This window comes from Oncorhynchus mykiss, chromosome 29 (assembly GCF_057628025.1).
Source record: "Oncorhynchus mykiss isolate SJ-2025 chromosome 29, ASM5762802v1, whole genome shotgun sequence".
Taxonomy (NCBI): domain Eukaryota; kingdom Metazoa; phylum Chordata; class Actinopteri; order Salmoniformes; family Salmonidae; genus Oncorhynchus; species Oncorhynchus mykiss.
Window position 1 is genome coordinate 45,067,596 of NC_143050.1, and position 14,353 is coordinate 45,081,948.

The 14,353-nt window shown below is 44.3% G+C and overlaps 1 protein-coding gene across 7 annotated transcripts in view; it reads right to left on the reverse strand.

Annotated features, from left to right (window-relative positions):
• LOC110509485 (ral guanine nucleotide dissociation stimulator) overlaps positions 1-14,353 on the reverse strand; it is a 202,458-nt gene that overhangs the window by 5,915 nt on the left and 182,190 nt on the right. For all 7 annotated transcript variants that reach the window (XM_090227332.1, XM_090227330.1, XM_090227331.1 and 4 more), the window contains 5 exons: positions 10,580-10,657; positions 3,354-3,440; positions 3,235-3,267; positions 3,027-3,148; positions 2,714-2,806 (listed from right to left, as the gene is read on the reverse strand). In XM_090227332.1, the coding sequence (XP_090083458.1) occupies positions 2,714-2,806; positions 3,027-3,148; positions 3,235-3,267; positions 3,354-3,440; positions 10,580-10,657 (413 nt within the window). The remainder of the gene's footprint in view (positions 1-2,713; positions 2,807-3,026; positions 3,149-3,234; positions 3,268-3,353; positions 3,441-10,579; positions 10,658-14,353) is intronic.

A 14,353-nucleotide genomic window follows, 5' to 3' on the forward strand; every position in this document is an offset into this window, starting at 1 on the left:
TAAAACAAAAATCCAGAAAAATAGATTGTATGATTTTTAAGTAATTAATTTGCATTTTATTGCATGACATAAGTATTTGATACATCAGAAAAGCAGAACTTAAAATTTGGTACAGAAACCTTTGTTTGCAATTACAGAGATCATACGTTTCCTGTAGTTCCTGACCAGGTTTGCACACACTGCAGCAGGGATTTTTGCCCACTCCTCCATACAGACCTTCTCCAGGTCCTTCAGGTTTCGGGGCTGTCGCTGGGCAATACGGACTTTCAGCTCCCTCCAAAGATTTTCTATTGGGTTCAGGTCTGGAGACTGGCTAGGCCACTCCAGGACCTTGAGATGCTTCTTACGGAGCCACTCCTTAGTTGCCCTGGCTGTGTGTTTCGGGTCGTTGTCATGCTGGAAGACCCAGCCATGACCCATCTTCAATCGTCTCGCGATACCTTGCCAAGATCTCGCGATACATGGCCCCATCCATCCTGCCCTCAATACGGTGCAGTCGTCCTGTCCCCTTTACAGAAAAGCATCCCCAAAGAGTGATGTTTCCACCTCCATGCTTCACGGTTGGGATGGTGTTATTGGGGTTGTACTCATCCTTCTTCTTCCTCCAAACATGGCGATTGGAGTTTAGACCAAAAAGCTCTATTTTTGTCTCATCAGATCACATGACCTTCCCCCATTCCTCCTCTGGATCATCCAGATGGTCATTGGCAAACTTCAGACGGGCCTGGGCATGCGCTGGCTTGAGCAGGGGGACCTGCGTGCGCTGCAGGATTTTAATCCATGGCGGCGTAGTGTGTTACTAATGGTTTTCTTTGAGACTGTGGTCCCAGCTCTCTTCAGGTCATTGACCAGGTCCTGCCGTGTAGTTCTGGGCTGATCCCTCACCTTCCTCGTGATCATTGATGCCCCACGAGGTGAGATCTTGCACGGAGCCCCAGACCGAGGGGGATTGACCATCATCTTGAACTTCTTCCATTATCTAATAATTGCGCCAACAGTTGTTGCCTTCTCACCAAGCTGCTTGCCTATTGTCCTGTAGCCCATCCCAGCCTTGTGCAGGTCTACAATTGTTTCTCTGATGTCCTCACACAGCTCTCTGGTTTTGGCCATTGTGGAGAGGTTGGAGTCTGTTTGATTGAGTGTGTGGACAGGTGTCTTTTATACAGGTAACGAGTTCAAACAGGTGCAGTTAATACAGGTAATGAGTGGAGAACAGGAGGGCTTCTTAAAGAAAAACAAACAGGTCTGTGAGAGCCGGAATTCTTACTGGTTGGTAGGTGATTAAATACTTATGTCATGCAATAAAATGCAAATTAATTACTTAAAAATCATACAATGTGATTTTCTGGATTTTTGTTTCAGATTCCGTCTCTCACAGTTGAAGTGTACCTATGATAAAAAATGACAGACCTCTACATGCTTTGTAAGTAGGAAAACCTGCAAAAATCGGCAGTGTATCAAATACTTGTTCTCCCCACTGTATACTTGTGGTGGTGGAAACATGTTTTTGTCTGAATGCAGCTGTATCGTCCCTTTGGTAATAATTAAACATGGTTAAGCTTTTCTGGTGTCCGTGAGTTATTTACTCTGAAAATTAGAACCTAACACTTACTTACTTTCATATTTCTTATTTTTTTATTTCTTGTGGGGTTTTTCTAGTAATACATTGTTATTAAGTTTTGAGTTTGCAAGAAAGGTATTTCAGTGTATTTGTGCATGTGACATTAAAACTTGGAAACTTGAAGGTGTGGCAGAGGTATGTCTACGGATACACCATATTCTGACCTTGACTAATTCCCTAATAACTCCACCACCTTTACGCGTGATGGAACCATGAATAAGGTCGAGAGAACATACTGGTGGGAAAAGCACCTACTTCATTTTTTCAATAGAAATAATAAAATTTTCCATGCACTGTAATTTATAACTTACAAAGCTATTGATCAGAGGTAAGTAAATGAGTAATCCATTTGGAGAAGGGGATTGTAAATATAAATTACACTTGTTTTAGATCTATATTGTCTTATTATGAGCACTGGAGACAAATGTGAAACCAGTCATATGGCAACAAACTGAATCATATCAAAATATCAACTTTCCCACAGTAAAGTAGGCACTCTCGAATGTCTTAATTATAGGCTAGCCCGACATACTCTTTTCCCTATTTCTATCATGTTAAATATTAGCCACTATAAGTATTGAACGTCACTAGGCCTAATAACCACACATATTCAACTGAAAATGTACTGTTAGTTCCCTTCAGTTGGTATAGCCTACATGATCATTTAATTACATTTCCTTTACCTTCATTTGCCTCCTCTGTAAATACATGTAGGCTAATTAAATCAATATGGAGCTCAGACCAAGCCATAACAGTTTGAACCCAACGCAAGGCACAATACTTGGCTGTGTCATCACACAGTTCCATGGTTAGTGCAGGCAACAGAGGAGGGTATAGTCTACTATTGCACACTATTCTCCCTATTCTAATTATTTGTACACTAATCTTCCAATATTACAATCGGTTGAAGAAATGAATGTGGCAATTTTCAGAATGAATCTTTCTTTTGTGCGTAAAGGATCTCCAAATCTGTTTTCTATGATTCCTAAATACCTATTCCTAAATTCCTAAGACTGAATCGGACCCATATTGCACCCATTGAGCGGAAATACTTTCTGCAATCATTTTGGGAGGATTTCCTTCTTTACTCACTCGCTCCAGCGTTTGATGATTCCTGTGTTCTTCTTTTTCAGAGTATTTGAGGCCGACTCCGACAGCGGCTCGATCTCACACGACTGACTGTAGCTGTGGAAAGCACACGAAGAAGAGTATGTGTGTGTTCCTGTCTTTTCAAGTGTCTAGTCCTCCCCTTCCCTCTCTTCCACTGTCCCTCTCATAATCCTCTCCTCTCTCCCATTCTAATTCTAATACATACTGTTTGTCACACCCACCATAATCTATTTCTAGTGTTTATGAAAATATTATTTAATGTATTTCTAACAGAATAGTCTGTTCCTTCTCTTACCTCTCAGCCTCAGTGAGTTTGTCCACACAGGAGAACCACTGTCGGAAACGTTTGTTGCGGGTGAAGTTATAATTGTTGCAGGCCAGCTGCAGAAGCTTGATCTGGGCAATCACCTCAAACTCCTACAAGACCAGAGGAAATATAAGGGTAAGTATGCGGTGTTCATCTTCATCATCATCACACATTAAATACATGTTGCATTCCTTACCTTCCTCCTCTTCTCAAAATGTATCAGCCCTCCCTGTAAGCAAGAAAATATGTTCTTTAGAACAGAAATTGTTTAAGAAGGTGTGTGTTCATGCGTGCGTGCGTGTGTGTGACTCTCACGTCCAGGTAGTCCTTCATGGCAGTATCCATCATGACTAGGTCTGTCAGGAAAGTACCCAGGTAGGGAATGGTCCCCTGCATCACACTCTGAAATACACACACACACAGGCAGACAGAGACTGGGGTTAGTGTGTGTGTGTGCATGACTTTGCTAGTGATGAAATAATGCATTACAGACTTTTTCCCCCGCTGAGGACACATGTAGATGAAAATAAATAAAAATATTTATTAATCTCCCTCTGTGTACAATGATTAGGTTAAATAACTATCTCCAGTTGGCTATTGTTCCCAGTTTAATAATTGCACAACTGACCATATGACTACACTGTAATTACAGTCAAATGAAACTGTAAAGTGTCACGTTCTGACCATCGTTTGTGTGTGTTTTCCTTGTTTTAGTGTTGGTCAGGACGTGAACTGGGTGGGCATTCTATGTTGGATGTCTTGTTTGTCTATTTCTATGTCTGGCCTGATATGGTTCTCAATCAGAGGCAGGTGTTAGTCATTGTCTCTGATTGGGAACCATATTTAGGTAGCCTGGGTTTCACTGTGTGTTTGTGGGTGATTGTTCCTGTCTATGTGTTTTTCACCAGATAGGCTGTTTTAGGTTTTCGTTACGTTCATCACGTTCTTTATTTTGTAGTGTTTACATTGATTCGTGTTTTACGTTTGTTCATTAAAACATGGATCGCAATCTACACGCTGCATTTTGGTCCGACTCTCCTTCGTATGAAGACGAAAACCGTTACAGAATCACCCACCACAAAGGGACCAAGCAGCGTGTCAACAGGCAAGAACAGCCCAAAGTGGAGTACAGTATGGACTATACTTCTTGGGAGGAGATAGACAGGTGGGCGGTCGACCCAGGGAGAGTGCCGGAGCCCGCCTGGGATTCGATGGAGCAGTGCGCGGAAGGATATAGGAGAATGGAGTTTGCGAAGCAAGCAAGGCGGCGCGGACGGAGGCCCCATAGTCAGCCCCAAAAATGTCTTGGGGGGGGGCTCAGGGAGAGTGCGGCAGAGTCAGGAGCCAGACCTGAGCCAACTCTCCCTGTTTATCGTGAGGAGCCAAGGAGGAGACCAGAACCAGAGCCGGTGTTGGAGGTGAGCGAAACAGAGACTGTGAAGGAGTTAATGGGGAAATTGGAGGAGAGAGAAATGAGGGAGTTGCTGTGTTGGTGTTTTAAACATGGAATTCGCCCGACGGAGCGTGTCGGGGATTTGATGGCACCTGGGTCAGCGCTCCATACTCGTCCTGAGGTGCGTGTTAGTCGGCTGGTGAAGATGGTGCCAGTCTCACGTACCAGGCCTCCTGTGCACCTCCCTAGCCTTGCACGTCCTGTGCCAGCACCGCTCTCAAGATCTCCAGTACGCCTTCACGGTCTAACCCATCCTGTGCCACCTCCACACCCCAGCCCTCCGGTAGCAGCTCCCCGCACCAGGCTTCCTGTGCGTGTCCTCGGCCCAGTACCACCAGTGCCAGCACCACGCATCAGGCCTACAGTGCGCCTCGCCTGTCCAGCGCTGTCGGAGCCCTCCTCCTCTCCAGCGCTGTCGGAGTCTCCCGCCTGTTTAGCGCTGTTAGAGCCTTCCTTCTCTACAGCGCTGCCGGAGTCTCCCGCCTGTTCAGAGCTGCCAGTTAGCATAGAGCTGCCAGTTAGCATAGAGCTGCCAGTTAGCATAGAGCTGCCAGTTAGCATAGAGCTGCCAGTCTGCAAGGAGCTGCCAGTCTGCAAGGAGCTGCCAGTCTGCATAGAGCTGCCAGTCTGTAAGGAGCTGCCAGTCTGCAAGGAGCCGCCAGAGCTGCCTGTCTGCAGGATGCCGCCAAAGCTGCCAGTCTGCAAGGAGCCGCCAGAGCTGCCAGTCTGCAAGGAGCCGCCAGAGCTGCCAGTTAGCATGGAGCAGCCAGGGCCGCCAGTCAGCATGGAGCAGCCAGGGCCGCCAGTCAGCATGGAGCAGCCAGGGCCGCCAGTCAGCATGGAGCAGCCAGGGCCGCCAGTCAGCATGGAGCAGCCAGTCAGCATGGAGCAGCCAGTCAGCATGGAGCAGCCAGAGCAGCCAGTCAGCATGGAGCAGCCAGAGCTGCCAGTCAGCATGGAGCAGCCAGTCAGCATGGAGCAGCCAGAGCTGCCAGTCAGCATGGAGCAGCCAGTCAGCATGGAGCAGCCAGAGCTGCCAGTCAGCATGGAGCAGCCAGTCAGCATGGAGCAGCCAGAGCTGCCAGTCATCATGGTGCAGCCAGTCGACCAGACTCTTCCAGATCTGCCAGTCGACCAGACTCTTCCAGATCTGCCAGTCGACCAGACTCTTCCAGATCTGCCAGTCGACCAGACTCTTCCAGATCTGCCAGTCGACCAGACTCTTCCAGATCTGCCAGTCGACCAGACTCTTCCAGATCTGCCAGTCGACCAGACTCTTCCAGATCCGCCAGTCGACCAGAATCTTCCAGATCCGCCAGTCGACCAGAATCTTCCAGATCCGCCAGTCGACCAGACTCTTCCAGATCCACCAGTCGACCAGACTCTTCCAGATCCGCCAGTCGACCAGACTCTTCCGGATCCAACCACCTGCCTGAGCTTCCTCTCAGTGCTGAGCTTCCTCTCAGTGCTGAGCTTCCTCTCAGTGCTGAGCTACCCATCAGTCCCGAGCTACCTCTGTCCCGAGCTGCCCCTCTGTCCCGAGCGGTCTTTAAGGAGGGTAACCTATCTAGGGACGCTAAGGAGGTGGACTAAAACTGTTATGGAGTGGGGTCCACGTCCAGCGCCAGAGCCGCCACCGCGGACAGATGCCCACCCACACCCTCCCCCATAGGTTTAAGTTGTGCGTCCGGAGTCCGCACCTTGGAGGGGGGGTACTGTCACGTTCTGACCATCGTTTGTGTGTGTTTTCCTTGTTTTAGTGTTGGTCAGGACGTGAACTGGGTGGGCATTCTATGTTGGATGTCTTGTTTGTCTATTTCTATGTCTGGCCTGATATGGTTCTCAATCAGAGGCAGGTGTTAGTCATTGTCTCTGATTGGGAACCATATTTAGGTAGCCTGGGTTTCACTGTGTGTTTGTGGGTGATTGTTCCTGTCTATGTGTTTTTCACCAGATAGGCTGTTTTAGGTTTTCGTTACGTTCATCACGTTCTTTATTTTGTAGTGTTTGCATTGATTCGTGTTTTACGTTTGTTCATTAAAACATGGATCGCAATCTACACGCTGCATTTTGGTCCGACTCTCCTTCGTATGAAGACGAAAACCGTTACATAAAGTTGCATATCACTACTACAGTCGTGATCAAAAGTTTTGAGAATGGCACAAATATTAATTTTCAAAGTATGCTGCCTCAGTTTGTATGATGGCAATTTGCATGTACTCCAGAATGTTATGAAGAGTGATCAGATGAATTGCAATTAATTGCAAAGTCCCTTTTAACATGCAAAATGACCAGCTGACATCGTGTCAGTGATTCTCTTGTTAACACAGGTGTGAGTGTTGACGAGGACAAGGCTGGAGATCACTCTGTCATACTGATTGAGTTCGAATAACAGACTGGAAGCTTCAAAAGGAGGGTGGTGCTTGGAATAATTGTTCTTCCTCTGTCAATCATGGTTACCTGCAAGGAAACACATGCCGTCATCATTGCTTTGCTTTGCACAAAAAGAGCTTCACAGGCAAGGATATAGCTGTCAGTAAGATTGCACCTAAATCAACCATTTATCGGATCATCAAGATCTTCAAGGAGAGCGGTTCAATTGTTGTGAAGAAGGCTTCAGGGTGCCCAAGAAAGTCCAGCAAGTGCCAGGACTGTTTCCTAAAGTTGATTCAGCTGCGGGATCGGGGCACCAACAGTACAGAGCTTGCTCAGGAATGACAGCAGGCAGGTGTGAGTGCATCTGCACGCACAGGGAGGCGAAGACATTTAGAGGATGGCCTAAGTCACAAGAAGGGCAGCAAAGAAGCTACTTCTCTCCAGGAAAAACATCAGGGACAGACTGATATTCTGAAAAAGGTACAGGGATTGGACTGTTGAGGACTGGGGTAAAGTCGTTTTCTCTGATGAATCGCCTTTCCGATTGTTTGGGGCATCCGGAAAAAAGCTTGTCCGGAGAAGACAAGGCGAGCGCTACCATCAGTCCTGTGTCCTGCCAACAGTAAAGCATCCTGAGACCATTCATGTGTGGGGTTGCTTCTCAACCAAGGGAGTGGGCTCACTCACAATTTTTCCTAAGAACACAGCCATGAATAAAGAACGGTACCAACACAACCTAAGAGAGCAACTTCTCCCAACCACCCAGGAACAGTTTGGTGAGGAACAATGCCAAAAGTGATAACTAAGTGGCTCGGGGAACAACGCATCGATATTTTGGGTCCATGGCCAGGGAACTCCCCAGACCTTAATCCCATTGAGCACTTGTGGTCAATCCGCGAGAGGCGGGTGGACAAACAAAAACCCACAAATTCTAACAAACTCCAAGCATTGACTGTGCAAGAATGGGCTGCCATCAGTCAGGATGTGGCCCAGAAGTGAATTGACAGCATGTCAGGGCGGATTGCAGAGGTCTTGAAAAAGAAGGGTCAACACTGCAAATAGTGACTCTTTGCATCAACTTCAAGTAATTGTCAATAAAAGCCTTTGACACTTATGAAATGCTTGTAATTATACTTCAGTATTCCATAGTAACATCTGACAAAAATATCTAAAGGCACTAAAGCAGCAAACTTTGTGGAAATTAATATTTGTGTCATTCTCAAAACTTTTGGCCACGACTGTACACAATTCCTGGATGCTGAAAATGTCCCAGTTCTTCCATGGCCTGCATATTCACCAGACAAGTCACCCATTATGCATGTTTGAGATGCTCTGGATCAACGAGCTGTGAGCCTTTTGCGAGTAAGAATGATTCCATAAATAACCACTAGATAGGTGTGTAATGGTTTTCTTCCGCTGAAGGAGAGGAGGACCAAAATGCAGCGTGGTTAGTGTTCAATATCTTTAATATAGACGACAAACGAGAACACTACAAAATGCAAAACAATAAATGTGAAAATCGAAACAAACACAGACACGGAAACAATCACCCACAAAGTACCCACAGAATATGGCTGCCTAAATATGGTTCCCAATCAGAGACAACGATAGACAGCTGCCTCTAATTGAGAACCAATCTAGGCAACCATAGACATACAAACTACCTAGAAAGGAACAGCCCCATAAACATACAAAAAACCCTAGACCAGACCAAACACATAAATCCCCCATGTCACACCCTGACCTAACCAAAATAATAAAGAAAACAAAGATAACTAAGGCCAGGGCGTGACAAGGTGTGTCTCCCTTCTATCCTCCACCGATAGAGAGCAAATAACTATGAATTTTGAAAAGAAAAATACTGCTCCTCTAAGCTATCTATATTAGATACATCCATGACAGTCATTTGCTACAAAGTGGGCCAATTTCAAAGACAGTGATTTTAAAGAGGATAAGACAAGTGAGAGTGAAAGGGCAAGTGGAGAGCGTTTTGTTTGTGTGTATGTGTTTGTCTATGAATGACTATGCACACCTGTGTGTTGTGTGTGTGTGTGTGTGTATGTGTGTTAAAGTGAATGCGTCAGCAGAGTTCAGTGAGAACAGAGAGAGGGGCTGCTTGTTTTCTGTTCGATGGATCTTACCCGCGTTAATTGACAAAACCCAATTACTCCCGCCAGTCTTGTCTATAGGGCCAAGATCGGAGTGCTTTCATTACATCTGGCACCTCCTTCTCTCTCTCCCTATCTGTCTCTTGAAACAGGCAGTTGAAGTCGGAAGTTGACATACACCTTAGCCAAATACATTTAAACTCACTTTTTCACAATTCCTGACATTTAATCCTAGTAAAAAATTCCCTGTATTAGGTCAGTTAGGATCACCACTTTACTTTAAGAATGTGAAATGTCAGAATAATAGTAGAGAGAATGATTTATTTAAGCTTTAATTTCTTTAATCACATTCCCAGTGGGTCAGAAGTTTACATACACTCAATTAGTGTTTGGTAGCATTGCCTTTAAACTGTTTAACTTGGGTTAAACGTTTTGGGTAGCCTTCCACAAGCTTCCCACAATAAGTTGGGTGAATTTTGGCCCATTCCTCCTGACAGAGCTGGTGTAACTTCCTTGCTGAGTGTAACTTCCTTGCTGATGTCGATATAGGACTCGTTTTACTGTGGATATAGATACATTTGTACCTGTCTCCTCCAGCATCTTCACAAGGTCCTATGCTGTTGTTCTGGGATTGATTTGCACCAAAGTATGTTCATCTCCAGGAAACAGAACGCGTCTCCTTCCTGAGCGGTATGATGGCTGCGTGGTCCCATGGTGTACATACATGGTGTATGTACTATTGTTTGTTACCGATGAACGTGGTACCTTCAGGCGTTTGGAAATTGCTCCCAAGGATGAACCAGACTTGTGGTGGTCTACAATCTTTTTTCTGAGGTCTTGGCTGATTTCTTTTGATTTTCCCATGATGTCAAGCAAAGAGGCACGGAGTTTGAAGGTAGGCCTTGAAATACATCCACAGGTACACGTCCAATTGACTCAAATTATGTCAATTAGCCTATCAGAAGCTTCTAAAGCCATGACATAATTTTCTGGAATTTTCCAAGCTGTTTAAATGCACAGTCAACTTAGTGTATGTAAACTTCTGACACACTGGAATTGTGATACAGTGAATAATAAGTTAAATAATCTGTCTGTAAACAATTGTTGGAAAAATGACTTGTTTCTTGCAAAGTAGATGTCCTAACCGACTTGCCAAAACTATAGTTTGTTAACAAGAAATTTGTGGAGTGGTAGAAAAACGAGTTTTAATGACTCCAACCTAAGTGTATGTAAACTTCAGAATTCAACTGTATATCTCTATCTCTCTCTCCCTTCTCTCTTTCCCTGTTTTTCTCTCTTTCCATCTCTCTGTCTTCTCTCTCTTTTCCCTCCCCTCCATATCCCTCTCTCTCTTTTTCTCTCTGACTCTCACGCTTTCACTTTCATTTTTTGAGCTCCCCTTTACTCTCTTCTCCTGCCCTCTGTCTGCCAGGTCATTTAATTTCTCTCTTCACTCCCTCCCTGCTTTTCATGTCATCCTCCATTTCCCTAAAGCCACTTTTTCTATCTTCCTCATCAATCTTTTTAGTCCTTTATCTCTCTCTCTCTCTGTCCAGTCAATCTCCCCCTCCTTTGTTGCATTCCTTCTATCTTAATGTCCTTACCAGGTCTCGGGGCTGCTGCTGTCTCTTCTGGGCTCGTTTGGGGTTTATTTCCAGGGTGGCAAATTTGGACGTGCCCTCCTAGACAGAGAGAAAAACAGACAACAAAAACCCAGTGAGATCAAATGCCTAAGCCCCTATTTCAGCGATCAAATAACACTGGTTTCTGTTTTTGTTTGGTTAAACATGGTTAATTAAATGGAAGAATACACACTTTTTCCTGGAATACATCCTGTCCTTTATCAAGCTATGAAATGGTGAACATACAGACTCCCACATTCTACTTCAGAGGAACAGGCAGAGTAGGCATATCCTCAACTGGCACAGCCTACCACCATGCTATGATGTCACTGGGGGATTCCGCACCCCCCCAATAACACACCTACCCATCCTTAATACACACATAATGGCTACCTCTAGATGCCCTGACATCTGTGTCTGTGTGTGCTTTGGAATTTGGGGAATGTTAGGGTTTGAGGTCCAAGTGTGCGTAAGTGGGCTTAGTTACTATCCCTCCAAACAAACACACCCCCACGTCCAAGTGAAGACCAACCACCCATGACCTGCCCTTTACATCGTTCTGTTCTGTTACATAACAGTTGATAATGGATTAGCTAAATGAATCATGTTCCCAAGTGCACAAAGCACCATACATTGTTAGGTAAGAACTCTACTCATAGGGAAGATGACCAGACATTTCACCAAGATATTACATTAAGATGGGAAACTCCTGACGACAGAATTCCATACTTTGTTTTTCAATTTGATGGTGGAGAAATTGTATTGCTGTCCATTCAACTACCTAAATAAAGTATTGTTTTATGTGTCACAATTTAATTTCAGAATGCCCTTTTTGGGCACCAAGCGCAACACACGTTAGTTACCCTATTATGCTACTTACTGCAGGGGGTAGTGTGTCAGCCACACCCTGTCATCTGATCCTGAGTGATGACACCATCAGTGTGTGTGTAGGAGTAGTCCTAGAGGGATGTGACCCCACACAAAGGAAATCATATCACTCAACTGTGTGTAGGTGTATAACATATTTATTAATGATTCTGCCCCTCAAATACATTTTTTTTTTAATTATTTTTTTTTACCTTTATTTAACCAGGCAAGTCAGTTAAGAACACATTCTTATTTTCAATGACGGCCTGGGAACAGTGGGTTAACTGCCTGTTCAGGGGCAGAACGACAGATTTGTACCTTGTCAGCTCGGGGGTTTGAACTCGCAACCTTCCGGTTACTAGTCCAACGCTCTAACCACTAGGCTACCCTGCCGCCCCATAATGCACGCACACACATATAGGTGTGCATGGGTTTCTGTTAGGAAAATGTGGCACCGGACAACGTGACCGGGAAGATTTTAATTTACCGGCCATTTGCAAAATATACATGACCCATATGCATTGGGTGCATAACCCACGATGCTCAGAATGACAGAGATCACATTTAGATTATGGTAATGCATCTTAACAGGATGTTAAGGTAATGCATCTCAACAACTCGTGTAATGAAGCAGCCAATAAAAGGTTGTTTTCAAACCTTTGCCATAAGGCGATTCGCGGGAAAACACCAATCTAAACAGCGCACCTGGGAAAACACCATTCTAAACAGCGCACCTGGGAAAACACCATTCTAAACAGACCACCTGGGTAAACACCATTCTAAACAGACCACCTGGAAAACACCAATCTAAACAGACCACCTGGGAAAACACCATTCTAAACAGAACACCTGGGAATACACCATTCTAAACAGAACACCTGGGAAAACACCATTCTAAACAGGGCACCTGGGAAAACACCATTCTAAACAGGGCACCTGGGAAAACACCATTCTAAACAGAACACCTGGGAATACACCATTCTAAACAGACCACCTGGAAAACACCAATCTAAACAGACCACCTGGGAAAACACCATTCTAAACAGAACACCTGGGAATACACCATTCTAAACAGAACACCTGGGAAAACACCATTCTAAACAGCGCACCTGGGAAAACACCATTCTAAACAGACCACCTGGGAAAACACCATTCTAAACAGAACACCTGGGAATACACCATTCTAAACAGCGCACCTGGGAAAACACCATTCTAAACAGACCACCTGGGAAAATACCATTCTAAACAGAGCACCTGGGAAAACACCATTCTAAACAGAACACCTGGGGAAACACCATTCTAAACAGACCACCTGGGAAAATACCATTCTAAACAGAACACCTGGTAAAACACCATTCTAAACAGAACACCTGGGAAAACACCATTCTAAACAGAACACCTGGTAAAACACCATTCTAAACAGAACACCTGGTAAAACACCATTCTAAACAGAACACCTGGTAAAACACCATTCTAAACAGAGCACCTGGGAATACACCATTCTAAACAGAACACCTGGTAAAACACCATTCTAAACAGAACACCTGGTAAAACACCATTCTAAACAGAACACCCGGGAAAACACCATTCTAAACAGAACACCTGGGAAAACACCATTCTAAACAGAACACCTGGGAAAACACCATTCTAAACAGAACACCTGGGAAAACACCATTCTAAACAGCGCACCTGGGAAAACACCATTCTAAACAGAACACCTGGGAAAACACCATTCTAAACAGGGCACCTGATAGCGGTTCCATTAGTGAAAGAGATAAAAAATCACTGTTAGAAACTTAGAAAGAGGTAATATGACTGGGATTGTTCCTTTGTTTTCTGGACAACAAAAGAAATATGAAAACCAATAGAACAGGAGAGAAATGTCATAGCGGTGGGTCCAATAAGGAAGTAAATGGTAATAAATGAGAATAAATTATATAATTACTCCTGTTTATACACAGAATCGTGTCTATAAATAAAATCATTCAAAATACTTCACCAGAAAGCATTACTTGGCCACAGAAGAATAGAGGATCAATAGATTCTTTTAAAAAATTGCTGTGGAATGTTTCAAATCACAAGCTCGTAGGCCTATTTGAGAAGCCCACTATTTGGGCAGCGTGCGTGACAATAGGCATAGCTGATTATTGAGTTTCGCTTATCAGTGAAAAGCATCTTTAAAATATGTGTGAAGCTAATGTGTCTTGAGTGTAATTTAAAATGTTGAGACAAGAAGAGGGGGAGGGGTGTGTGGCGATATAGGCGAGTCGCTCTCCAGAATGGCTCAGCTGTCTCCCTCCAATTCTTGCGCATTCATTGTTTCATTTTGTGAATTGTTTGCCCTTTGATTTAAAAAAATATATATTCCCCATTACACGTCACCAGTAGTAAATGTACCGTTTATCCTGATCATTTGGTTACATTAATTTATGTTAATGCATGTATTAATTACAGTCATTTACCATTCTCATTCTTGGAGTGGTAATGTTTTTTGGAGAGTTCACAAGCTGCTACACTTGTGAGAAGTTTTGGTTGATTTCATAACAATCATTTTCTAGATTTGTAATTAGTTCATTTGCCTTTTGTTTGGAGTGCTCCATGTGAGCAATGAGCATGTGTCTGGTTTCTCTGTTCTGATCATGTTGAGTAAGTGCGTGCCTGAGCACATATAGAAACAGTTTTTAACAGGCGATTGCATTTGAAATTGTTGGGCAATGAATGGGCTTATAAAAGCACGTTTTACTCCAGCATCAACCACCAACCACCATCAACCACCTCCCTGCAGGAGAAATCCGGCTCAAAATAGGCTCTGTATGCTCAATATAGTCTCTGTAGACCCCCAAGTGCTAACAGTCAGTATCTGGATAACATATGAGAAATGCTTGATAA